Genomic DNA, 25,245 nt, shown 5'->3' on the forward strand with positions numbered 1-25,245 from the left:
TCTTTTTAACTCTTCCTGGACTCTTCTACACTTCCTTGGCGGCCAGAATTGTATGAAAACTCCTTTGTTCTCATCTTCTGACTTTGCTAACTACTTTATATCTAGAGTAACCACACTTGGGTCTTCTTTTACTACTCTCCCCCCCACCTTCTCGCTCTCCAGTAGCCCCTTTGCTTAATTCACCATCTGCCTTTTTTCCTCTGACTGACTGACAATTCTAACCTTCTTGCTCATGCTCACCCTACTGCCTCTCTTGATCCTCTTGCTTCTACTCTCAGTCCTCAAATCCATCCTCAACTTCTCCCTTACCTCCCTGATATTTTCTTCATTTCCTAACTCGTGTTTCCCTCTCTATTCAAGCATGTACTCATTGTCCCTAACTCGAAGAAGCCATCCCTAGACCTGTCTACTTCTGCTAATTTACCAATTTCTCTTCTTCTATTCTTATCTAAATGTCTTGAGTGTGCTGCTTATGCTCAGGTCTCTGCCCATCTTAACCTTCATTCCCTCTTATCTCCTCTTCAATCTGGATTTCAACCTTCTCACTCTACGGAGACTGCTCTCTTACATGTCTCTAATGCTGTTCTCAGAGCTCATCATTCTAAATACTCTTCCATTCTCATTCTTCTAGACCTTTCTGCCGCATTTCATACTGTCAATCACTCTTCTTATTTCTTCTCATTCTACTCTTAGTGTATCTGGGACCTGTTCAACAGTTCAGCTCTTCGCTTTCTCAGCAGTCTTCCACAGTAATGTGGGCTGGACACACTTACCCCTTCTCATCCTCTTCTTTATGGCATCCCCCAAAAGTCTGTCCTTGGTCCCCTTCTTTTCTTACTCTATATTGCCTTGCTTTCTGCTTTCAATTTTTCATTTCATATTTATGCGGATGACACCCAAATCATCTTCTTTTGATGCCACTTGGCACTCTACTGTTTGTCTTTACGCAGTTCAAAAGTGGAGGTCTTCCCACTTTCTCCAGCTTAATCCTTCAAAGACTGAGGTTCTTTTCTTTCCTGCTACCACGATTCCTTCCACTTTCACCCCCCTCTCCAGCCTTCCCCCTTCCTCTCTACCTTTTTCATCTGCTTATATTTTGGGTGAAATCTTTGACCCATTTTCTTTACATATTTTCTCTACTGCTTGATCTTGCCACTAGCTTTGTTTAATATTTGTCGTGCTTGAACCCATCTTTCTTTCTATGCTAATTAACTTCTTCATTCCTGCTTGGTTTTCTACCTTATCGACTACGGTTCAGCTCTTTGTCTTGATCTTTCTACTTCTCATCTTCCCCTTCATTCTATCTATTATTCTTCTGTTTGTCTCCTTTTCGCTCTGTCAACTCGTTCACAAGTTTACTTTCTATATCACTTCTTCCTTTTGAGTCTCGTCTCCTTTATCATTTTCTCTTGATTGTCTAAGTGTATCCACGGTCTCACTCCTTGTCTTTCTTCACTTGTTCCATTCCATTCCCTTTTCCGGGCTCTTTGTTCCCAGAATCAGTTTCCTCTTTGTGTTCCTAAATCTCCATTTGCGTGTTCTCGTTTTGGGTCTTTTGTTCTTCTCGCGCCCAAGCATAGGAACTCGCTCTCCCTCTCTCCAGACCTTTCAGTCTAATCTTAAAACTCATGTGTTTATCTGTTCTTTCTAATAACTGAACAGCCCTCCCCCTTCTGTTTTCATATGACTGCTTTGTTGATTCTGATTGTACTGTTATTCTCTTATTTGTACTAGCGCTTTTGTCGAAAGGCGCTATATAAATTCACTAAAAATACAAAATACAATAAATAGCCAAATCGGCAGAATTACCGCCAGTGGTAATTCTGCCAAAATCACCCAAATGGACACTAAACCCACCTACCACCACTTGTAATCTGGCAGTAATTCAGCCGGATCAAGTGGTAGCAATGGTATATCCGTTTGGTGGTATCTCTGCGGATTTACCACTGAGATACCACACATTTTGTTATGAGGCCCAATGTGCTTTGGAAAATAACATTTTTAGGGACTTGAAAAGCCCCTTGTCATGAAAACCTTTTTGGGAAAAGTAGCATAGGTGGGTGGGTTATTGAGCCAAACACACTCAAAAGTTAACTAGGTGTAGTGTGGGTTGGAGACACTGCTGCGTAGGTTGCAGGAGGTGCTGTGAACGATTCTACATGCATTTATGTACGATTTGTTGTCAGAGAATAGAGTATTGTTCAGCTTGTAATAGAGCTAGTGCCTCTCCCTTTTTATTTTCCCTCCTGTGTTTTGCATTAGTAGAAGAGGCAACCACACCCATAACTGGGGCACAAGGCTAACAAGAAGGGGTGTGGCGGGAGGTTACAGGGCAAGGGAACGATATTTGGAGAGTCACATTTGCAATATCGCTTACAACAGCAAATGCATGCACCTTCAGGGAATGGAAGGTAGGATGGAGGTGCAGGAAGAGCAGATGAAGGAGTGGAATAGTGGAAAGGGGGGTAAAAGAGGATACCTCTAGTGCAATGTGCTTGCTTTGGGAACAAGACTATGCTGTGAGCCATAGGCTCAACAGTGAGGTGGGGCCGACTCAGCCTTTCGCCACCCCTCCCCAACCCAGTCCGATAAATTGAGTATTGATTACCACAAGTGGATAGTAATAGTGCTATTGATTTTTACAAAGTTAAGAAGCGGAAGGAATAGGACACGTAGCTCTATACAAATCTCCAAATTATTATGTGTCGTTTATGTTCAATTCAGCCAGTGTTGAACTCTCAACGCAGCTGTTAACTTTGGAACCTGTGAGGAAACTGCTATTACAACTATTTGCACATCATGACATCCCACTGCCATTTAATGAATTCTGGTCACATTTGACGGATGGCACACAGACTTCTTTGTTTCTTGCTACTTTGCACTATTGTCAGATTATCTGACTTTTTAAAACATTTGTAATTTGTATTTATTAATTGTATAACGCTCCTTATTGATTTCTGTGCAAGGTTTAATATAAACCACACAATAAATCCATGGAAGAAAATAGAGGATTGTAATCAGAAAATGGGGACAGAGGTCCACACTGGGAAAGATCTACCTGGGAGCATGTGTAAGGTGCTGGCAGAGCTAATGAAGAACAACATTAGTTAATGTGCCCAACTTGCAGATAGGGGCAGCAGAGAATAGGCAGCTCGGGGAACACAGCTTGGTAGAACAGCCATTGGAGACAGGAAGGAACTGAAGGAAAAGGGGGGAGGAGACCATAACGGAGCGATATCTAGTGACTGCCTTAGTTCAGAGAAGGATGGAAGGGACAGGCATGTGGGAAGACGCTTTAGTAGGAAGAGAAGCAGTAGTGGGCCATCTAGTTAGAGTCAAGAATGGGAGCCCAGGAGAGTAAGGAGTGAAATTTAAGGAGCCAGGATAGATATGCATTTATCGATCTTAGGGAAAACAGTACTTTGACCAGAAACTACAGGGAGCAATCCAATTTCGAGGTGCGTAACAATGCTAGGGTAGTGGACTATGAATGGACATCAACCTGTTGGTGAAGAGGAACCGGCAACAAGAGAAAGGGGGCGATAATTTGACAATTCAGAAATGTACAGCAAGTAGAATAAGGTCCCATCAGTAAGAATATACACACTGGTTTGCAATGGTGTACAGATGGGGACGTGAATGGTTGTCACAGGAGAACGGGTGATGCTTTTGTTATTCTGTAGGCATCGGGGATCCCACGAGAGAGGCGGATGTGCGGTTTCAGGGCACTTATTTCGATCACCAATTTTATTTTGGCCACTTCCACGTTACTCTGTTCTGCATTTTAAAAGAATTCCAATCATAAGGAGAATTCCACCGGTAAGGAGTGAAGTGAGTAGATTGGGAGGTTAAATATGGGGCTGGTAGCATTTTGAGAAGGGTTTGTGATCACAGTGTCCTAGTAAGGTATAGTGTTGGATTGGTGGGAGGAGCAAAGAACAGGAGGAGGCATTTGAAGAGGAACCGTTGCTTCAGAGAAGGCCATTTTCCACTGAGGTGTTGGCAGGAGGACAACAGGGGGACAATGGATGGAGTTTGAAGAGAGTGCACGTAAGAATGCAGAGGAAGACTAGGGGGGTGACTGGAGCAACGGTAGAGATTGCAGAGGACCAGAGTGCTAATAAGTGTTCTAGCAGAGTGAAAGATTTTAAAATATATTTAGTAGGATAAACCTTGATGGGGTCACGATTTAAGAGAACCCCAGAGATGCGGACCTTGGGGCAGTGGGTGGAAGAGGTTGAGGTCAGATTGAAATTATATAGAGAATGGGTGTAAGTGCTGAGATCACTTCAGCTTTGGAATATTGAGCAAAAGAGTGAAGTGCCAATCAGCGATCGAGATTGTGAGAGAGGGAAGAGTGGTCCAACATGATGGCTCAGAGTGGAAGGAGATGAAACATTACAAGAAGGGTCCATTGGGCGCTTGTTCGACATTCTACAAGGTAACGAGGACAGGTGGGGCCAAGAGGTTAGGATAGGGACAAAATAAGGGGGAAGGGGAGTAGACGTCAGAGGCAATCGCTATGCAGAGTACCTACCTGCACCCGGGGAGATGAATGACCAACCTACATTCAACCCAAATCATCATAAAAGGTTGTGCCCACATCAAAAAGGGAGGAGGCGAGTCATGCAGCCCCATGGTTGTTAAGGGGTAAGGTACTGGGTCTGAACTCATCAACAAAGGAAGGGAGGGGAATATACACTGTTGGTTTCATAATGCACGTGTAGACCCAAAGAAGAAGCCTCCCAAGAGCTTGGTATGCAGCTCAGTTAGTAACCTTGCACGCCACTACCTATTTGAACCACCGTTTGTCAGGAAACACCCTACTCACAGGGTGGTTTATAGCACCGCAGGGATGGGATAAAGAAACTCTGCAACAGGTACAAAGGGGAATGCCTCTGTATTCCCGCCAGGAGTTCTATATAAACATGAAGAAATACCCATCATTCCCTGGGACATAATGCATACGTAGTACAAGATGGAGGCAAGGGAGAGCACTTTGCAACCATTCGGTGGGTTGGAGCCACGATGCACACAAAAGAAAAACAGTGGATGAAAGGTGGGGTGTACTGGCTGTTTGGCATGGAATCAGCATGGACCAGTGTGCACGTGTGGCAAGCCTGCGAAGAATATCACCTTAGGGGCTACTGTAAACGCAACAGGGAGACAGGGGTCAATCAGGTGCTAGGATCTATCCCAAGAGCAAGTGCACCAAGCCGGGCTGGGGGCGGAAGGACGGCCAACACATCAGCGCACGAATCGGAGCTGAAGTTAGTTTTTAGTTTTCATTGTTTTCCTAGGAAAGGGACTGTATCATTTTGTAAAAGGGCCTTACAAATGATTTTGAAGCTGGCAAGGACCATACAAGGGGTAAGGAGCAAATTGAACATTACAAGGCCCAGTCTCACTATCTAGCCCCACTCAGCCACTCGCAGCTTCCAGAGGTTATCACGATTAGGGACAGTACCCAAGAAAGAGGGCAGTGGGCACATCCACAAGGATTTCTCAAATGATTTCCAGAGGGGAGAGGAATTCAGTTGCCCATCACTGGAGTGTGGCAGAGTGCTCGGAAATGTGGCCATCTTCTGGGTTGTCAGAGATTGATTGGGGTCAAGGGTGTAGGAGCCTTGTTGGTTAAAGAAGCAATATACCGCCCACTTGGGCTGCATGCCATGCACCCAAAAATCTGCCTGCCCCCGATGGGTTTTGCACAAGAGAAATTCTTGACTAGTGGTTGTGCACGGCCTTTAGCCATCTTTGAGCATTTTAGAAGGCTTTGCAACAGTGAATCAAGGAGCAGCATGGCTCGTTAGGCATTCCACACTACTCCATCCATTTTGTTTGTACGGGCAGCAGGACCAGACGCATACCACAGTAATGCAAGGGTTTAGGGCGGTCCGTTGACATGTCAAGCCTTCTAGACCATACAATTGGACACAAAACTGGGAGTACCACGTTACTGAGAACATTTGGATGCATTCACGTAGCCATTGTAGTGCTGATTATTAAGCAAGAAGCTGGCATAGAGGAAGTTCCTGCTCTGCTTGTGCCAACTGAACTTCACTACTAGGGTAATTCCTTTGTAGAGCCATTTGTCTAAGCTAGGGTGACTGAAACGCCAACACCAAGGTTGTCTAAAGAAGTGAAAGGGGATTTGAAGGCGTGGTAAGAGTTTCTTCAGAGTTACAAAAGGGTGCCTTTGTGAGGAGGCAAGACTATTGGCAGGAAGGCGTTGGAGTAGTGTACAATTGCTGCCGGCAGTATCAATTTAAAAGCTATTCTTGGCACCGAGTGGTGCTGAAAATTATCCTGAGGCGTGGCGCGGCAGAGACTTAAGCAGGAATGTACATTTCTTCGAGTTCTTTTCAATTCTCGCAGTGGTAACAATATTGGAGCCAGGGTGGCAAACACATGCGTCTTGGTTGGGCAGCTGGCCCATTGTAGCAGTATTAAGTAGTTCGCAGATTGCCCACACATGCCGGGGCTGCAAACGTGCGTTTGTAGAAAGGATTGAAACTGGATATATTTTTCTGCTAGATTTGTGGTACAGGGTAACACAAAGGGCTGATGCTTGCTCTGAAGACTGAGATTTTTCAAGAAGCCCACACTCAAGGCAGAGAGAAAGGCCCTCAGTTCCCACATGACCTCTGGCCATTTGGGCTAATAGACTTTTCTATTAAAATTGCTTACACTTGCAACTGGCAGGTCTGAGTAGTAATTGAGGAATACAGGGAACATGTTTGCAAGACATGTTTCAGGGGCTACTGAGTTGGTTGGGCTCGTGGAATTTACAGACTTGGTATGGAGGAATGGGAGCAGGAATGCCAGTATGTCTACTAGAATACCAGTTATCAATTTGTGCCCAAATCAAGGTGAGATGACGTCCTATCTCACGAATTGGTGGTAGCTACAGTAGCAGGAGGCCTTAAGATGTCACCTCATAAAATGGGGAGTATATGAATGCATGTGTACCAAGGGTGAAAGTTAGAGGATAGTGTTCACACATGTTTTTTTTGTAATAGCCACTTTAGGTGGCCACAAGGGTTGGTGAATTGGCTGAGGCCAAGAATGAAGGAAATGTAGACCGGGTGCAGCAAAGGTAGACGTGGAGTGGACAAAGAGCTTAAAGATGCCAGTGTCTAAAATAGACCAGATGGGTCAGAGGGGAATGGGCGACACTAATGGCCTGCAGTCATGATACCTTCTACCCAGTTAGGGTAAACGGGGAGTTCTTGGAACTCGGGCCCATGAAAGAGGGGATCTTGCTCCAGCAAAGCAAAGGCACGCCAATGTTGGGTCAGTAATTTAGCACCGTTTCGAGGTTGGCCACGATAAAGAGTGGCATGGAGTGGCACTCAACCCACTCTTTCTAGATTGGTGCTGCATGAAAGACATCCGCCCGACTGTATGAAACACTTTGTGCGCTTCTCACCGGAGCTACCACAGGGTAAACCTGCAAACAACTTTTGATGGTATGCGTGTTTAGAAGGGCTCAACACTTGGTTGGCCTTGCCTTTCTTTCACAGGGTCTGGCACGAGCCCACCCGACACACAGAGGTCATTTGTTCCGATTAGTAATGAAATTATGATTTTGTTCGTAAGACAACTATAAATCGTATACCTTGGGGTTTTCAGATAGTGGTCTGCATCCGTTCCAAGGGCTGGAATGGGTGATAACAGCCTGGAGCCAGAGTTAAAAGCCCAAACGGGTGGTTGATGCCATTAGCACACCGGATTGCCAATCCGGTAACCCGGGGTGCTGGGAGCGGTGTATTTTCCTTCTATGAACAGGACTCCTCGCCGCGTCCTGTCCATGGAAAGAAAACATAGAAAAGATGGCCGCAACAGAGCTGGAAGGTGGAGCCCCTCTTCTATTTCCATGGCGGCCAGCAAAGGGAGACGGAGCGAATCTGCAGTGGCAGGCATCGCCACCGCCACATCAGGTAAGTGGGCTGGGGAAGGTGGGTGGGGTTACTTAAAAAATGAAGGGAAGAGAGGGTGGGAGAAGCCGGCGACGCGGGGCGAAGGAAGCAGCCATTGGGTTCCATGGAACGCGGGCTTAGATCAGTAGTTCAAGCACGTGATCCAAGGAACCTGATTGGCTGCTTCCCCACCGATAAGTACATCTGCCTATAATCATTGCTTGGCACATAGTCATAGTTTCCTTTATTTTCCACAAAAAAGATTTTTACAGTAGAAATAAGATACAAGCAGCCCTTCTTTGTCTTTACATGGTAAATTGTTTTTTTTTAGCTTGTCATGATTGGTAGCAAGCATGTCCAGCTCTGTGGTGAACAGTGTCTCCCATTTGGGGTTAGTGTTCTGGTAGTTGGTGGAGGCACAACCCCTAGAATACACAGAGCTGCAAGGCTTTGTTGGTACGAGTTCAGTCCCCATGGTGGCACAAACATTCTTGGGACTCAAAGGGTGCAATATATAGTTGCTGACAAGGAGAGGCTTTGGGAAGTCTGTGAATCAGACAAGAAAATGAGTTGTCCAAGTTGGCCAACACCAGTGGGTCAACCTAGAGAGTTGGTAGTGCACGAACACAGCCGAGGAGCAGCTTGGCCACTGTGCCCAACTAGTTAGCACCTTTGCCCTGAGGTCTCTGCACATGGTGGTGTGCGCAGGCAGATGAATCTGACTTTGGGGCATTTCCCCACCAAGTCAGACCTCCCTTTAATTTGTTGATATGAGGTTGGTTGCAGCCACTATTTAATTTTACAAAACTTGTATCATCTTTATTGCGTATGCTTTCCGGGTATTTCGTATCTCAAGTTTCTGTTCGGGTATAAACGATTTAGGTGGGAGGTAGGCTTAGACCTCATGGACTCAGACTGGTGGCAGCTGCCAACAGATCGAGGAAAAGGATTGAGCCGGACATCGTGGGGGGATACGGATTGTGTTGACGGTTTCCAGATTTACACAAACAATCTTTTTATGACTAAGTATGGTGGACCAACTAAAAGATTTCGCTTTAGTCCCAGCTACATCCAGAGGGCCATAATAAACATACGGGTGACCCCCACGAGATTGGAATCCTTTTGCGACTCACTACCAAGCAAAATCTCCAATTCCCAGCCACAGACGGCACATCACGAGCTATCATCTTTGTGTGCACTGAAGACTTTCCAAAGTGAAGGGACTGGCTAGTATGAAGCATTTGCACCCACCCATCCATTGGGCTTTGCGTCAAGTTATGGAAGTTTGGGATTGGGAGCCTACACCTTATGGCTACCCTTTGAAGAAAAGTGGGAGTTTAGCATGGTGGATGATACACTTTGGCTGCCTTCTGTGGAATCCATGCGGTGCAGGGAGGTTGGGGAGGGAGCGGAGGTGTCAGGGATGCAGGAAACACCACCCACTGATCTGAAGTGGTCGTTCTCCTCTCTATGCAGAGCAAGTGGCTGGCGGGCCAGTAGCCAAGTGCAACAAGACTGCAGCAGAGCCTGACAAAGCCACTAGAGACTGAACTCCTGGATAAGCATGCGACAATCCGATGTCTTCTGTAAAAGGTGCTTTTTAACCCATGTATCGCTCCTTCAGCCACACGCATTGTCCCGGCGGTGCCTTCCTGCATCTCTCTAACTAACTATTGCCCTAGTGTGGCTCTTCTTTGTTTTAGGTTCTATTGTTATATGGACATTCTAGGAACCATTTTTAAAGGTTTTGTGCCATTTAGATTTGTTGACTTTTAAAAAAAACACAAAGTCTGGGTATAGTACTTGGGCTTTCGCTGTGCAACTCATTATGCTAGTAGAATTGTCAAGACCAGGTGATTTGCCCAAACTTGACTTAAAAAAGGAAGTGGGACTGAGTGCACAGGTTCTTTTGGAAATGCACTTTCCCTCGCTGCATTTGATCATTTCAAATATGGAGGATGGCGTCGTCTAGCGTGTCTCTAGCTTAGGTCAGCCCTTCCCTTTAGTGAAGGCTGAGAATGCATCTCACACTGCACCTGGAAATTACACTTTCCATGTTTTTCAAAATAAAAAGCGGACCCAAGTTTTTTTCGGCTTACAATATTTGTCCAATTAGCTCAGGCTACCAGATGACCACTGAGAAATCTGTTTTCATTCCAAAAAGCTATTCAGAGCTCCACTCCACAGGCACTTCTGCCCTAGGAATGGCCCTAACACCAAACCCAAGGACCCTCCCCTTTTTAAGCAACATCACCCCGAATGCCCCAGATTTAACCAGTGATGGGATAGCAACCCCTCATCCCCAGACTAACCGTTCAGCATAGCCTCCTCTGTGGACATCGAGATCGTATCCGACTGGTCCTGCCCGATGTACCAGGTTGTCTCTTCCAGGCGAGACCGCCTCCTAAATGGGAAACACGGATGATTCTCAGGTTAAATAGTGTGCGTCAAACACAGGATTCCGATTTTTCCCCAAAGCTGCACCCCACTGCCCAAGTCAGAATCCAAAGCAATGAGAGTCATAGGGACCACCCAGCTGCATGTGAGAAGGATAGCCCGTGACCAGCTCTGTCCTTTCTTTTCGCACAATGCTGCCCTACTTCCAGCATTGGTACAATGGGGACTCGAGATTACCACTGTTTATTTGACCAGAACGTCAGACATAAAACGTTGAGCACAGGCGACATTAAGACACATGGGTCACTCAAGATTGGGGGGGGGGGGGTTCTTACCTCCCATCCTGGTTGTTGGAGTCCCCCGGTTTTGGGGAGCTAGGTCCCCATGTCCAGCCGGATTTCTTCTCGCCATTGCGGCCGTCCTCCTGCTGCCGGCGGGCTGTTTTGCGCCCCCAGGTCTGGCTAGTTTCGCTGGGATCCACTGATCATTGAAGACAAAGAAAAAGTGGCTAATTAGCAGAAAAGGGAGAAGCATGCAAGCGGGCTAGGATCAATATGAGCAAAGCAGCATGAAGGTGGGCAGTGGGCAACAGTGAACAAGAGAGGTATTTGGCCAAAGAAATCTGCATTTCCGCTGCTCCTGGTGCCAACAAACATTACACGCGGTCAGTAAGGCCACCTGTGCTTGATCTTAGGCACCGGTGGAGTTAGGAAGATCCACTGCCCGTAGGCTGCTTGGCCAAAGATGCCTCAGCTTTCTCCAGGTTGCCCACAATTTTATTTTTTAATCACCTACTTCTTTCTCTCTTTCTATGTTTTAATCTTCACCTCTGCTTTTGCGCCCTCCCTCCAGACCCATTTTCTTGCTCTTCCTTTCCTTTTTGCTTTCCATTCCACATCTAACTTCTACTTTCTCCCCTACAACATTAGTTCATGTCTCACTTGCCATCTTCTTCCTTTCTCTTCAAACCATTAATTCCATTTACGCTCTTCAATTATCATCAAGCGCCGTCTTCGTTGTACACTAAACACTACAAATGTAACTGTCACAGCAGTTAAATTTGATTTGTACATTTGGCTCCTCGGGACGGTCGGCACTTTGGGCCAGAGGGTCTCCATAGCAGTGACAGCATCTCTCGCTTCCCACCCGTGCACCTTTAACACCCCGTTGTTTGAGGAGTTCAAATTCCAAGAGCATTCAATGCTTCAACTCTCTGCTGAGACGTTCAGCGGGAGCGACAATTGTAATAATGGGCTTATCAGGCACAGAATCAACATGGAGAATAGTCTGAAGATAGCCTTAAAGATATATTTAAGGATCATGTGGGAGGGAGACTGACATACGGTGGGACTTGGAGTAAGGGAGACCATCACTTGATTAGTGACTGCACTGACATCTCTGACATGACCGGAGAAAGGAGACAGGCCCGCAGGCAGCAGCAAAAAGCACTAGCACAAATCAAAAAGCAGAGCGGGGCAGCATGTGGTCGTGTACCCTCCACGAGGGTGCAGGGTATTTGACGGGTACCACAGATCAGAGATGGTGCACTGCAGAGATGCACCAAAGCACCATGTGGCCCATACCTGGTGTATGAATGAAAGTCGATGGCGCACGCTAGGCAGGTTGATCCAGCTATGCATACATGTCCTATCTACTTACTGTAGCCATCGCTCAGCTAGGCCGATCCTTGGCCAACAAGCGCATCAGCTAGGAGTGGAGAGCGATGGAGACCTCCCATTATTGTCTTTTCTGCACACTGACAAAGCGGATTGTGCAGTATGCAGAGTGCATGGGGCAGTACCCCGATTATCTGGAAATTGGAGCTCGAGCACTCTGCTTAGACCAATTTGATCTTTGATATTCTTCTTGATATCTGTATCCAGGGTCCAAGGAACCAACTACTGGGCATTCGGCATTAATCCAATGCCGAGTAGTTGGTTCCTTGGACCCTGGATACACATACATTGTTCACCTTCACTAGGGTGACATCAAGCAGCTTGTAGAAGCCGCACCTGGAGTTTGCTCATGCAGAAGTATCAGAGCCAACCCTTGTATCCAAAATGAGAGCAATGTGTGCTGGGTTCTAGGAAATCTGCATTAAGACAACTTGGGCAAGTCTTCCTGAGGTGAGATGCCTTCTTTCTTCCTGTCCTCGTCATGGTAGTCTAGAAAATCCCGTTAACACTTTACTTCGTTCCCCAAATGAACTTTTTCTTCCTCTCCTGCTGGTTGTCTAAGGGATTAACTTGTATCTTATTGTTTCACTGGTATTTACTCAAATACTTACCTTGCTTACTACCTTGCTTACTGTGTAAACACATCTTGCTTGTTGTGCTCTCTTTCCAGTGCCAAAAGGCCTTTTGGTTAATATTTCACTTTCTGAATAACAAAATAAATACTCTTATATGAAAATGCAAGATCTCTACTAGCTACCGGTTTCAGCACTTTAGGAGGTATCCTCAAGGACCTCCACCTCTCTATGCGGTTAAACCTATAAATTGAACACCTAGGTGACCTTAGCAATTGGATACTGCCTTTCACCGAAAGCTCACCCAAATGGAAAGGAGCACACCAATGTTCAATAATAGTCTAGCTTAAGTGAGTAGAGGCTACAGGGGAGAAACTCGACCCTAGCACTAGGTTGTAAGAAAATCAAGACAGACAATTAGGTGTCCACAGTCTGTGGACCACTCGCGCCCCCTGCACACCTGTTGTACTGTATAACAGTCACATGTTAGGAATAAATCAGATACATTATAAATGAGAATCTTCAGAGACCAGTGTTTCTATAGAATCTATTACTTATTAGGTAAATCAGAAAGGATTTTAATCAAAACAAAAATGGTACTAATAGCATAATATAACTATTTCTGCAAAATGGAATCATCAGCTCTATGCGTTTCGGGAAAAGATTCTTCCTCGGGAGCAATTTGTCGCAGGCTTTTCACTTTTTTCAGGTGCATATCCGCACAGTAATCTACAAACTATATTATGTTATTACAATGTTTGTTTTGATTAAAATCTTTTCTGATTTAACTAAAGTAATGGATTCTATAGAGAGACTGGCCTCTGAAGATTTTCATTGATCATTTATTCGATGTATTCCTAACATTTGACTGTTATACAGTACACCAGGTGTGCTGGGCACGCGAGGGTTCCACCAACTGCGGACACTTAATTCTCTTGTGGACACTTCATTGTCTATTCATCAAAAGGTGCCAACAAAACTCAGCTGTTCATTAACATCAATTACCTTGTGCTTCAGGGATTCCCCTGCACTTGCAACATTATTTTCATTCCAACTGCCTTCTAGAACTAAGTGTACACGGCTGTGTCAGTGCTGGTCTTTTAATGCTAGATACCTTTCCTATTCCTATTCATTGTCTCGTGCTGGACAATAAATATCAAATTACCAAAAATTAATCAAACATATTTCATTCCAACTGCCTTCTAGAACTAAGTGTACACGGCTGTGTCAGTGCTGGTCTTTTAATGCTAGATACCTTTCCTATTCCTATTCATTGTCTCGTGCTGGACAATAAATATCAAATTACCAAAAATTAATCAAAGGATTATTTAATCTTGTAATGTCACACTGTATAGCATATGATGTTTTGTGCCTGTGATAGTTGTGCATGCCATCCTATACTCTCGTAAAAACAATTGTATATAGGAAGTACTATCTGCAAGCTTCATATTAGGATAAGAGAACATTTAAATATGGTGGGAGCACAACACCCGAAATTTCCACTGGCTGCACACTGACTGAAACAAGCACCACCAATTGGATAATAAAAATGATATTAAAATTGTTGGACTAAAACAAGTGAATCTAGACGTCAGAAGGGGCGACGTCAACTGGAATTCAGACAGGCAATTAAGAACTTTACAACATGGATCAGGCACAGAGCGTATTAAATGAATGTTGTCTTGTAAATATTAGTTCTAACAAATGCAAATAAAATGGGGCTGTGCAAGAATATACATGCCACAAATTAAATGTATAATAATCTGATACTGATATGCTCCAATTGGGCTTTGTAGAAGGTGTAAACAACTGTAAGGGTGCAGAAGTAAGGCTCAGACACAATAGTGGCATGTTTTTGGGTATACACTGTTTTAATAATAAAGGGCTGGACAATTCCCTCCCTATCCCTAAAGCTAAGTGGGGTTTCCCCTACCTCAAAGAAAACTAGTGAAATTGTCAGGAAGTCCAAAACTGAAAGTCTGTCACTGTCGTGTCTCAAAACCTACTTCTGTCCCCAACACTAACAATCTTAAAGTAACTGTGCAAGGATGATCTAGTCTTAAAGTAAAAAAGTGCTCTTTGTGTTTTCAACAGAAAGGTCCCTAGTCTCTCTGGTAATAAATAGTGATGTAAAATAATGTTCCAAAATACCAGATTCCAAAGCTAGGGTTGTGCTCCTTTCCCCAAAAATGTTCTTATGCCCATTCTTTTAGTGTTCCTGCGCCCCTTTTCTCTTAGATGAAATGTCACTGTGTCATTCACAAAGTAATGAGTCTTGCGTTCGTGCTTCTTTATCTTATGAATTTATCATAGTGCGCTATGAAGCATAGGACTCCTTTTGTCAGATCCAGGGTTCATTACACTCTTGCTCCCAACCTCTCTGGTGGGTGCGAGTCTTCAGACTTTCAATACTTTTCATGGCTTGGTTCACTCTCCTGCTATCTTTTTCTCATATGGGTGTGGGTCCAGTCTCGCACTGGTGTGTTGAATGAGCTTGGTTCACTCTCCTGCCAAGCACACAACTCATTCAGGGTCCCAGGCCCTCTTATTCTCGTATTTGGGTGCGGGTCCCAGACTTGCACTGTTGCGTTGTGTCCGCTTGGTTCACTCTGATGCAAAGTATACAACTCATTGTGGGTCATAGACCCACTGCTTTCAGCTTTATATTCACCTGGTTGCTTCCCTGGACCTTTCAGCATCTCCCGGACACCCTGCGTACCCATTTCCTTCCTTCTCTTGGGTATCTGCGGTGTCAGCAGTTCCTGGGCACTGCGTCCCTTTGCAAGGCTACAATAGCGTTTCGGGCTTCCAGCGGGGTCTTCAGCAGCTCTGCACTCTTCCAGCACTTCCCAGGTGCGCATTTCTTCTCTCTGCCACACTTTGCCCGGGGCTGGGACGCCTAGAGGATTCTTTCAGCGTCAAACTGAGTAGTCCTCACCTGACAGACCACGTTCGGGTTCTCCCTTTCCTCTCGGTACGGCTTCCCTTGTGGCTCGTGTCTGCTGCTTCCCTGCACAGCTCCCTCCGATTCCTCACACAATGTAATCCATTATTCCAAGAATCACTGATATGTTATCAATCAATCATAACTTTATTCGGCCATCAGACCATCAAAGTGCATCCTAATACAATAAATGCTTAGAAAGCAAGAACAGAGTTCAATACATCTGAAGATAAACCATCCCTTTTCAAAATTCCATGGACCCTACTACTTTTGTCCCCGGTTGACGTTGACCCAGAGATATAAGGTTTGCCCCAGTTAGGTGTGTATTGACTGTGGCGATTCCATGTGGGCCAACAAAATCTGGGAGAGGGAATGAGCTGACTGAAATCCCACTTGTGGACGTTCTACCTAGCCACCCACCCACTACTTCCCGGGACCTCATTTACTATTCTGCAGCCCCAAAAAAACACCTTAATTCTATCAAGTAGGTTCTTGCCCTTGCTTGGGATTCTGCAGCATCCCCCCATAGTTTCCCTGGAAACAAAGGCGCAGCCTCTAGTGGTCCGCAGTCAATATGAGCATTTATTTAGGAGGGCGTCCCTTGGCTCCAACTTACTTGCTGCCAATTTGGGAGCCCCATGAAGATAAACTATGGCACATTTGAGCCTTACTTGGTTAGGTGGCTTGGAAATACTCCCATTCTTGCGTGGACGATGGACTCTAGTCTCTTCCCTTCTGGGGCATTCAATGCCCACAGTGGTTGGGACCTAAACCACCAGTGACGGAATCATTGTCCTAGGGTTGGAAAAGCTACTACTCTCCCTGATCTTAACATTAGGTTCAAACGGCCGTTTGCTAGAAAGTAATCTCCCAGGTGCCAGGTTACGGCGGCCAGCGATCCCTTCTGAGGTGGCTGAACCCAAAGGGTCCTGTTCAATATGGCGTTCTGGGGGTGGGATCTTGTACCCCTTATCGGCTGTTTTAATGACCAAGGGCTCCTCCTGTGAACTCCCCCGCCACCCCCAGTCCTCCCATCTTCTCCATTGGGCTTCTAGCAATGTTAGTAGCAATGTTCTAATATCCGACAACTCAGCAAGGACGTGGTTACATCCACACCCCCTGGATATGTGGACATCTTCAGAAGGTGGATCAATAATCGTATCAATCAATGTCATGGTTGATGGAATGGCTTGGGGCTTAGGGGGCTTGACAGGGCAGAGTGGGGTTTAGCAGAGAAAAGAGCTAGGCCGCGACCTTGTCAGGAATCTGAGGAAAGCTTCAGGTCGGCGCTTCTTGCTTTGCAAGAGGCGATAAACTACATTTCCCATGAGGCGTGGGAGAGGTGTAGTTCTTCTATCGCGCGCTACAACAGCTGCTCATTAGCAGCAACGGTTAAAACTCGCCGCCGCCCGTGCCTCGGTGCAGGTAATTAATGATTGTTAGCACGGGCGACGCCAGTTTAGGAGCAGGCATGCAGAAATTCTCAGACGCCAAAGGACTTTTGGAGTTTCCCCGGGCCGCGACGGTGACGAACAGCTGAATAACCACGGGCCGCGGCGGTGAAGTGGGCTCCCATAAGCTTCGGGCATCGCTCTTCAGGGTCCGGATGTCCTTGTGAGGCATCCGGACCATCAGTTAAGTGTTTTCATTTTCTGGAGTTGCTATATGCTTACTTGTGTATTAATGGACTACTTCAACGCTGTAGTGGGTGTGTGAGGTAACACGCCCTAAGATACATGCAATGCATTAGACACGCCATGTGTAGAAACATGCTATAAAACTCTGAACGGATAAAACTGGGCAATGGGAAGGATTATGTAAAGAACACGCATGGGTCCACAGCGTACAAGGGCATGTTCGTGTGTGTCTTTTTTTCCTAAATCATTGTTTGTGGCTTCATTGTGCCCGACGGGCCATGTGGCTCGTGTCTTCATAAAAAGGGTCATCCTTTTGTGTGTGCCATTTAGCTTGTAAGCAAATCTATGTGTGTTCAAGAAATGACTGTCCAAGTCTTACGTTATGTTCAATCCATATGTTATGTTCCAAGTCTATGTTCTAGATTATCCGCTTGTATTCTATGAGGTGCAAAGTGGAGTTTAAAAAGCTATTATGATTCATATGTAACAAGTTCATTACAGGTATAGGAGGTCAGGTTAGGCGTTCAGGAAATAGAGGTTCAGGAATATCGCTGTATTGTATGTATTTGCTTGTGTATGCTCCGCTCCTTTCCTTTCCTTTGTCACTCCATCCCCTTTTCCCTAACTCCATCTTCCCCCCATTGGCTGCCACGTGGCTTCCTGTGATTTCAGTCTTCAGGCGCCCGTGCCAACCACGGTGGGAGGGGTCAATCTATTTGGCTTCTGTGGTTCGGAAGAGGGGATTGAGACCCCGATTCCCTTATAAGCTTGACAGACCTAGTGGGCGACAGATGCTCACCTGCAGCCAAAGAAGGTGGCACAGGGGTAGATGGGGTAAGGGCTATGAGAGAGACAGCGGTGAATGCAAGATCAGGAGCCAAGCAGCGGGTCAAGGGGAGACTTGACAGGTTTTGGCCAGCAGCTGCGCTGACCACCTCTCTTGCCGATAACGGCAGCTTCGCTGCACCATGTCAGTTGGCAAATGCCAAATAGACCCATTGAAGGCCAAAGTAGAAATGGGTAGCTCAGAGTCCGGGGGGGGGGAGGAAGGGGGGAGTGTCAGCAGGAGTCGGGAGATGAAAATTCTTCGTTGCAACAGGGCCCTTGTACTCATCATTGCCATTACACGTGGGGTTACCTTTGATGGCAAACACACTTTAGTGTGACCAGAGAGTGTTGCCAGGATTCAGAACAGCACCAAACACTGCGCCCTTGCCCCGCCACAGGCTTCACTGCTGCGGGGCTTTGGCTGAATCACTAATATTTTAAGGACACACAGGTTAAAGGGATAGTCCAGTAAAAAAATGTATTTAAAAAATAGATAGGCAATATAAAAAAAATAATACTAGCACTATTTTCTTTTAAACTTCCTATGGAAAACTGAGTTATTCAAGCTCAAAATTCGCAAAAGCAAGCACATGGGCGCATCCATTTTGTGAAATGGATGCCCGCCTGTGCTGGCTTTTGCTTTTGCGGCACTAATGAAGGAAAAGCCAGCCAGCTGTAGTAAACAAAAGCTACCGCTGGGTGGCTTTTCCTTCATTGGTGCCGGGACTCGGAGGACGCGGACCGGAGACAAGAGCAGGAAAGCTGCAGCTGAATCTCGGTAAGTGCTATTTATTTTTTTTTTAAAATAAGCACTAGCTGCGTTTTTTTTTTCTAAGTTTTCCGGGCTGGAGGAGCCCGGAAAACGTAGAAATAAAACCGCAGCTTTAAAAACGTATTTATGTTTGCGGTCGCTTTTGAAGCGACTGCAAACATAAATACAACGTTGTGTTTGAAAACGCTGCAGTTTTTCTTTCCGAGTTTCTCAGGCTCCTCCGGCTCGGAGAAGCCTGAGAAACTCGGAAAGAAAAACCGCAGCGTTTTCAAACACAACCGTGTTGTGTTTCTGCCTGCTGTGTCTATCACTTTGGGTCTCCGTTGCTCCCCCATGGGAGCACCGGAGACCCAAAGTGAAAGCCAAGGCAGGCAGAAACACACCACGGTTGTGTTTACATGCCGCGGTGTTTCTGCCTACAGCTGATTTCCCATTTGGGGCTCTCGGGCTCCCCACGGGTGGCCCGTGAGCCCCAAATGGGAAATGCTAAATGCTGCAGTGTTTCTGCTTAAATCTGCCTTCCCATTTGGGGCTCTCGGGCCCCCCGTGGGGAGCCCGAGAGCCCCAAATGGGGAAGCAGATTTAGGCAGAAACACAACCGTGTTGTGTTTCTGCCTGCCTTGGCTTTCACTTTGGGTCTAAAGTGATAGCCACAGCAGGCATAAACACAACGCGGTTGTGTTTGAAAACGCTGCGGTTTGTCTTTCCGAGTTTCTCAGGCTCCTCCAAGCCGGAGGAGCCTGAGAAACTCGGAAAGAAAAACCGCTGCGTTTTCAAACACAACGTTGTATTTATGTTTGCGGTCGCTTCAAAAGCGACCGCAAACATAAATACAACGTTTTTAAAGCTGCAGTTTTATTTCTAAGTTTTCCAGGCTCCTCCAGCCCGGAAAACTTAGAAAAAAAAACGCAGCTAGTGCTTATTTTTTTTAAAAAAATAAATAGCACTTACCGAGATTCAGCTGCAGCTTTCCTGCTCTGGTCTCCGGTCCGCGTCCTCCGAGTCCCGGCACCAATGAAGGAAAAGCCACCCAGCGGTAGCTTTTGTTTACTACAGCTGGCTGGCTTTCCTTCATTAGTGCCGCAAAAGCAAAAGCCAGCACAGGCGGGCATCCATTTCACAAAAAATAATTTTCCATAGGAAGTTTAAAAAAAAATAGTGCTAGTATTATTTTTTTTATATTGCCTATTTTTTAGATACATTTTTTTACTGGACTATCCCTTTAATGTAGAACATACAAAAACAAGCTGAATTGGCGGACATAGTACGTCAGTGAAACATTAAATAAAAATGTGATAGAAACGTGGACAGTATAGTCTCATGAAGATGGCACTTATTTGGTTACTACTATGAAAGGATACACATGGATATATTCATTTATGGCCATTAGACCGAGGTCGCAACAGCTCCGCGCGGTATAGATTCCATGGCCCACGAAAAGCCCAGCTGTGAACACACAGGACCTTGATAGAATCCACACAGGAACCCAACAGGGGCTTTGACAACCACCAATAGCCTTGATAAAGACCCACAATGTCGAAACATGTGTAGGCTGACCACAATTGGGCTAAAAGCCCACACCCTATTTTATGAATAAAATCTGCACTTATCACAAAAACACAAAAAGCGTGGAAAACCTACTTCCTACTTTTTCAAACAACCAAAATTTGCAAGGTAGCCAGGAAAATCCCCCCCCTATCGTACACATGGATATAACCTTGCAACCACATGGACAGTAGATTAACTAATAATTAAATTATCTGTATTAACATCACATATACATATGACTAAACAAACAACTAATTGGTAAATCAGGCAACTATATATATATATATATATATATATATATATATATATATATATATATATATATATATATATTAGACATACTCCCAATCACTATGCATTACGTATATGGCAAATTTCAAACACTATTGCGTAATGTCATATTCAGCTGTGACGTAATTAGGTCATAGTACGGCATGACGTCCTATACACTGTATAAATGCACATTCGATTGGCGGCTGCATAACACGTGGAACACCACCTTAGTAGCCTATCAACAATACATAGCTCAACAAAAAAGAAGGTAAGAGGTCAGTCAAAGCCTGTGCTATGATTAAGTTCTCAGCCATTTTTAAAATTCAGCATCAATACTAAGAATGTAACCATATTATATATGTTTTGCCAGGGAACACCCATTTATAGAAAATAAGAAACCGATTCTGAATAAGATAATGGTTCTACTGTATCCATTTTAGAGACCAACTCGACATAAGAATATTCAACCAATTTAATGGACAAGGTAATTCCTTTACACAAAGATTATAACACGTCTTGCTTAAGACTGTTATAAAATGCTTACTTATACAAGCTCATTGCCTCTTTATGGAACCATCCCGTTCACACATGAGACGGGACAATAATAGGATGACCACGTCTATAAGGATATTCTGTAAGAAGGGAAACCTAACTATTTGATGTATGTAACATTAAAACAGATAGGAGTATCACATGAAATCGAAACCAATTTGTTCTTGTTTTTTCCCTTTTCTCTCCACTCTTCTCCCATTTAAACGGTTTGTCTTTGTATTTTCAACAGCTATTGTATACATGTACAAATTATGTTTTTGCTAATTGTAATATTGTATGGAAAACCTGGTTAACAATGATCAGCCTTGAAAAAGCCATATTGGCAAAACACTTGGCTTGTACGATCACAGGCACAAAACATTATCAAAATCCTTTAATGGGAATTGGATATATATGAACTCCTTTCCACTCTTATGAATAGAACACAAGTATTAGGTGAAGATACGATACTCATTCCTACAAGTCATATATATATATATATTTCAACAATAAGAAGAAGTAATTCCGCTTCTTCAACAAGGTGACAGCACTCTCCAAATTGCGGTCGTACGCCAGTTTCAGTTTTCATAAAATCAGCCCATCATACAACGGCAGGTATATTCAGATATCCAGTTTTATTTAGGCATCCACAAGGTAGATTAACCATGGTACAATGCGTTTCGCAGCGCTCCCGCTGCTTGATCACGTACAAATGAATAACAGTTCCAAAACACCATTAAATACATGCACATGCATGGTATCTCTATGGTATCGTAGGTTTTGTTTGTCCGTTTTCGCTTTTTACCCACAATAGGTTCTGTAGCTTCCTTTGGTGAACGCATTTGGCAATTCTGTAATAGGTTTTATGTCCATTTCACCATTAATTCTAATCACCTTGTGTGTGTGATTTATATTCACTTAGTTTTCCTTATATTCCCTATATTTGCTGGAATATATAAATGTAGCAGAGAAACTACCAGGTTACTTTTATAAAAATTATATAAAGTGCTTAGTGCATTTAAGGAAAGTTAAACATTTGTAGTTTCATTTCTCACGTATCTTGTTACATATGGGTAAAGGTAAAGAATGAAGTCATTCACGGATTTTCAACTGCCTCTAATCTATTTATAATGGAATTGTTCCTTAATTTATAACATGTAGGCACTGGTTAATTATTTAATTCGAACTAGACTAGATCTATATCTTCAGCACACGTGTTAATTTCCTTTTCTTGTTAGATAACGGAAATGGTCTCCTGGCTGACCTCAATTTTCTTAGGAAAACTAAAAACTGCACATCATGTGGAGGCCTGGATAATCTCAGGCCCCCACCCCTCTGTGCTGATCATTCTTCACTGGTTCCCTAAAGAAGTCATATGCCTAGTGCTAGATGGTCTGAACAACATACAGACCCATCCAACTCAGGAACCAAAAGACCTAACAGACCAACGCTCTTGCAGACGCTCCATCTCATGGACAGTGCCTGTGGAGAGAACTGCCCCTCTTTGGTACATTAGGAGTCTGGAATAACGGGGTTCCCGGAATAGCCTCCAGAACCTTTTGCTATAGAAGGCCCTTCCCAGCGGTTTCCTTTTGAACAGTAACAGAGTGGTTGCATATTGCTCCAGAAGGTGACAAACGATGAATCCTCCTCAGAAGGGGGCTTCCCTTGATTTTCAACACTGCAGTGGGTCAAAGAATAAAAGCCTGCAAGGGGACTCCCCTTCAAACCCCTGAATTCGGGCGAGCCAACAAAGAGCAGAAGTGGTGAAGGCACGCTGCCTGATGAAGGGACGCTGCTGCGTCCGTAAAGAAGGAAGGGGAGGTGTGGGAGGCGGTGGCTGGCCATGGCCCTAGAATTGTAGGCAAGGTGGAAACGAGGCACAGGGAGTGGGTGTTGCATGCATGTGGACAGCATATCAAGAATGGGAGGATAGTGGAGAGTTGTGAGGTTACCCATGGATGTAGGAGAATGAGAGGGGGAAGTAAAGGAACCAGCAGATTGAAGTTTAGGGTGGGATACTAGAGGATCAGAGTCACAGGGCAGCTGCAACACCATATGTAACGGGGCAGAGAAAACCGGAACAGAAAAACAGATCAAATCATTGAATTGCAGTGATAAGGGAATATGCCAGAGGTGTAAAATGAGCAGCTGGAAAAGGCATTCACCGAAATGGTCATGCAAGAATCATTCATAGAACTAGAAAGAGAACTCAGCCTAGAAATCTTCCAAGAAGGGTTGAATCCCAAGAATACTTGACCATCGCCACAGAGCCACACATCCCCTCCCTCCAAATTCACAAAGGCTTGATAACCCTCTTTAAATAGAAACAGAATTGAAAAAGCCTCATCATTCCTCAGGTGACTCCAAAGCCACTCCCCACCCACCAATACGTTCCCCCTGAATTTTTAATCCCCTACCTTAGCCCTTAAACTGAAAGCGGACTGCCCTTTCATGAAGGCCGCCTTCCCAAGACATATCAGACCTCCCTTCTTAACAGTGTTCCATACGATAGCTATGCTTCTTTCACTCTCCCAACCCCAAAACCTGAAAGAGCTACATGGTATGTCACATCTGCTTTCCAAAGGGTGTGGGATGCCCTCTAAGTCACAACCCAGCAAACTCCCCAAGACTATTCCACCTCGAAGCAGGACTCACCCCACAAGCAGGCCATAGACGAAGATTACCCAGTCCGAGTCCTGGAACCCATCCTCCCGCCCAGTACATCCTTGACTCCAATCCCAGCAGGCATCCAATCTTATGTTCAACTTCCACAAGCGCAGAGTCTGTCCTCTCCCCTTGATTGTATGTGACTTGCTTTGGACATTTTATCTGAATAGAGGAACGAGTGTCCACCTACAATATAGAAGTCATTCCAACCTGACAGAAATTGCAAGGCAAATCCTTAGGTCACAAAAATAAACTAAAAAATCCTGGTTTGCACACAAATAAGTTACAAAAAATACACTGCCCAATGATCGAGTTTAATCAGTAATATAATTACGATGAACGCTTTTTGAATGGTTTGATTTATCCAATCTTGTGATGCCATCAGACGTCCCCGGATAAAATATCAAATGTAAACCAAACCCATAAATCACTGAGCACCCTCCCCCAGTCATAGTTCCCCCAAGGACCCAGCACTTACACTGTATGGCTCTAAAGCGAGGGAACGTGGGAGACCCCCCTGAGCCATTCTCCAGAATCTTCTTCCTCTGATCCAGACCCGGAGAGGCCTGCACAGTGATGCGGTGCTTGAAATCTGAAAGATGCCAGAAACTATATTTAGGATTCCAGCCACAAAAAAATAACTTGGTGCAGTATAGGACGCACGACAAGAGCGATGCCACTCTACAGCGCATGTAAAGTAAACATTGGAATTCTATGGGATGAATTCAACTATAATATAGTGCAATGGAGAAAACCTATGTATACACGTTCTTACTACATTTGCACTATAAAATGTCCACACAAAGACACTGCTGAGAGAGGAACCCACAGCCCCAATTGCGATCTGCATGGACCTTCCAGAAAAGCACCCGCAGCCAGATGCAAGCCGCACAAAAAGGCATTGCGAACCGTGGGTATTAATGCCACACTTGTGAAAGGCCACCTACAGCAGATTCGGTCTGGACACAATATGGACACTATCATTTCGAAGTACATAAAATGGCAGGTGCCCATTACCAGCCAATAACATGTGAACAACTTGCCCATGAAGGCCCGAAACCAGGCGTTAACTTAAATGGTGTTGTGTGTGCTAGGCGATATATCGAGTTTTGGAGATATGACAATGCATTACTTACTGTAAAAGCATTTCTGATGGTTGTATCTCCTTAGATTCACATACACAATAACACAACATCGTTAACAATCAAGATATTACAGGGTCTGCGGTAGCAGCCCTGTAGTTAAGGTTAAGTTGCTCATCTCATAGGAAGAGCACTTTTTGGGCGGCTTATAACTTTGCTCCCCCTGGACGAATTCTTACCAAACTTTGCAAAAATACTATATGGCCCCCTCTGAATTTTCTTGACAAATTTGCTGCGGTTTTATCTTGGGCCGGCAAAGTTGTAGGGGGGTCCCAAAAATATTTATTTTTCCATAGATGCAAAGTAAAAAAAAATGTGCTCACGTCTACGGCC

The 25,245-nt window shown here is 44.8% G+C and overlaps 1 protein-coding gene across 1 annotated transcript in view; it reads right to left on the reverse strand.

Annotated features, from left to right (window-relative positions):
- Positions 1-25,245, reverse strand: part of MAP3K11 (mitogen-activated protein kinase kinase kinase 11) — a 397,361-nt gene that overhangs the window by 70,381 nt on the left and 301,735 nt on the right. Inside the window, exons 6-8 of the mRNA XM_069644857.1 lie at positions 24,249-24,362; positions 10,655-10,799; positions 10,235-10,326 (exon numbers count right to left, since the gene is read on the reverse strand). Coding sequence (XP_069500958.1) covers positions 10,235-10,326; positions 10,655-10,799; positions 24,249-24,362 — 351 coding nt within the window. The remainder of the gene's footprint in view (positions 1-10,234; positions 10,327-10,654; positions 10,800-24,248; positions 24,363-25,245) is intronic.

The sequence above is a fragment of the Ambystoma mexicanum genome, chromosome 2p (genome assembly GCF_040938575.1).
Source record: "Ambystoma mexicanum isolate Mex_15411 chromosome 2p, UKY_AmexF1_1, whole genome shotgun sequence".
Taxonomy (NCBI): domain Eukaryota; kingdom Metazoa; phylum Chordata; class Amphibia; order Caudata; family Ambystomatidae; genus Ambystoma; species Ambystoma mexicanum.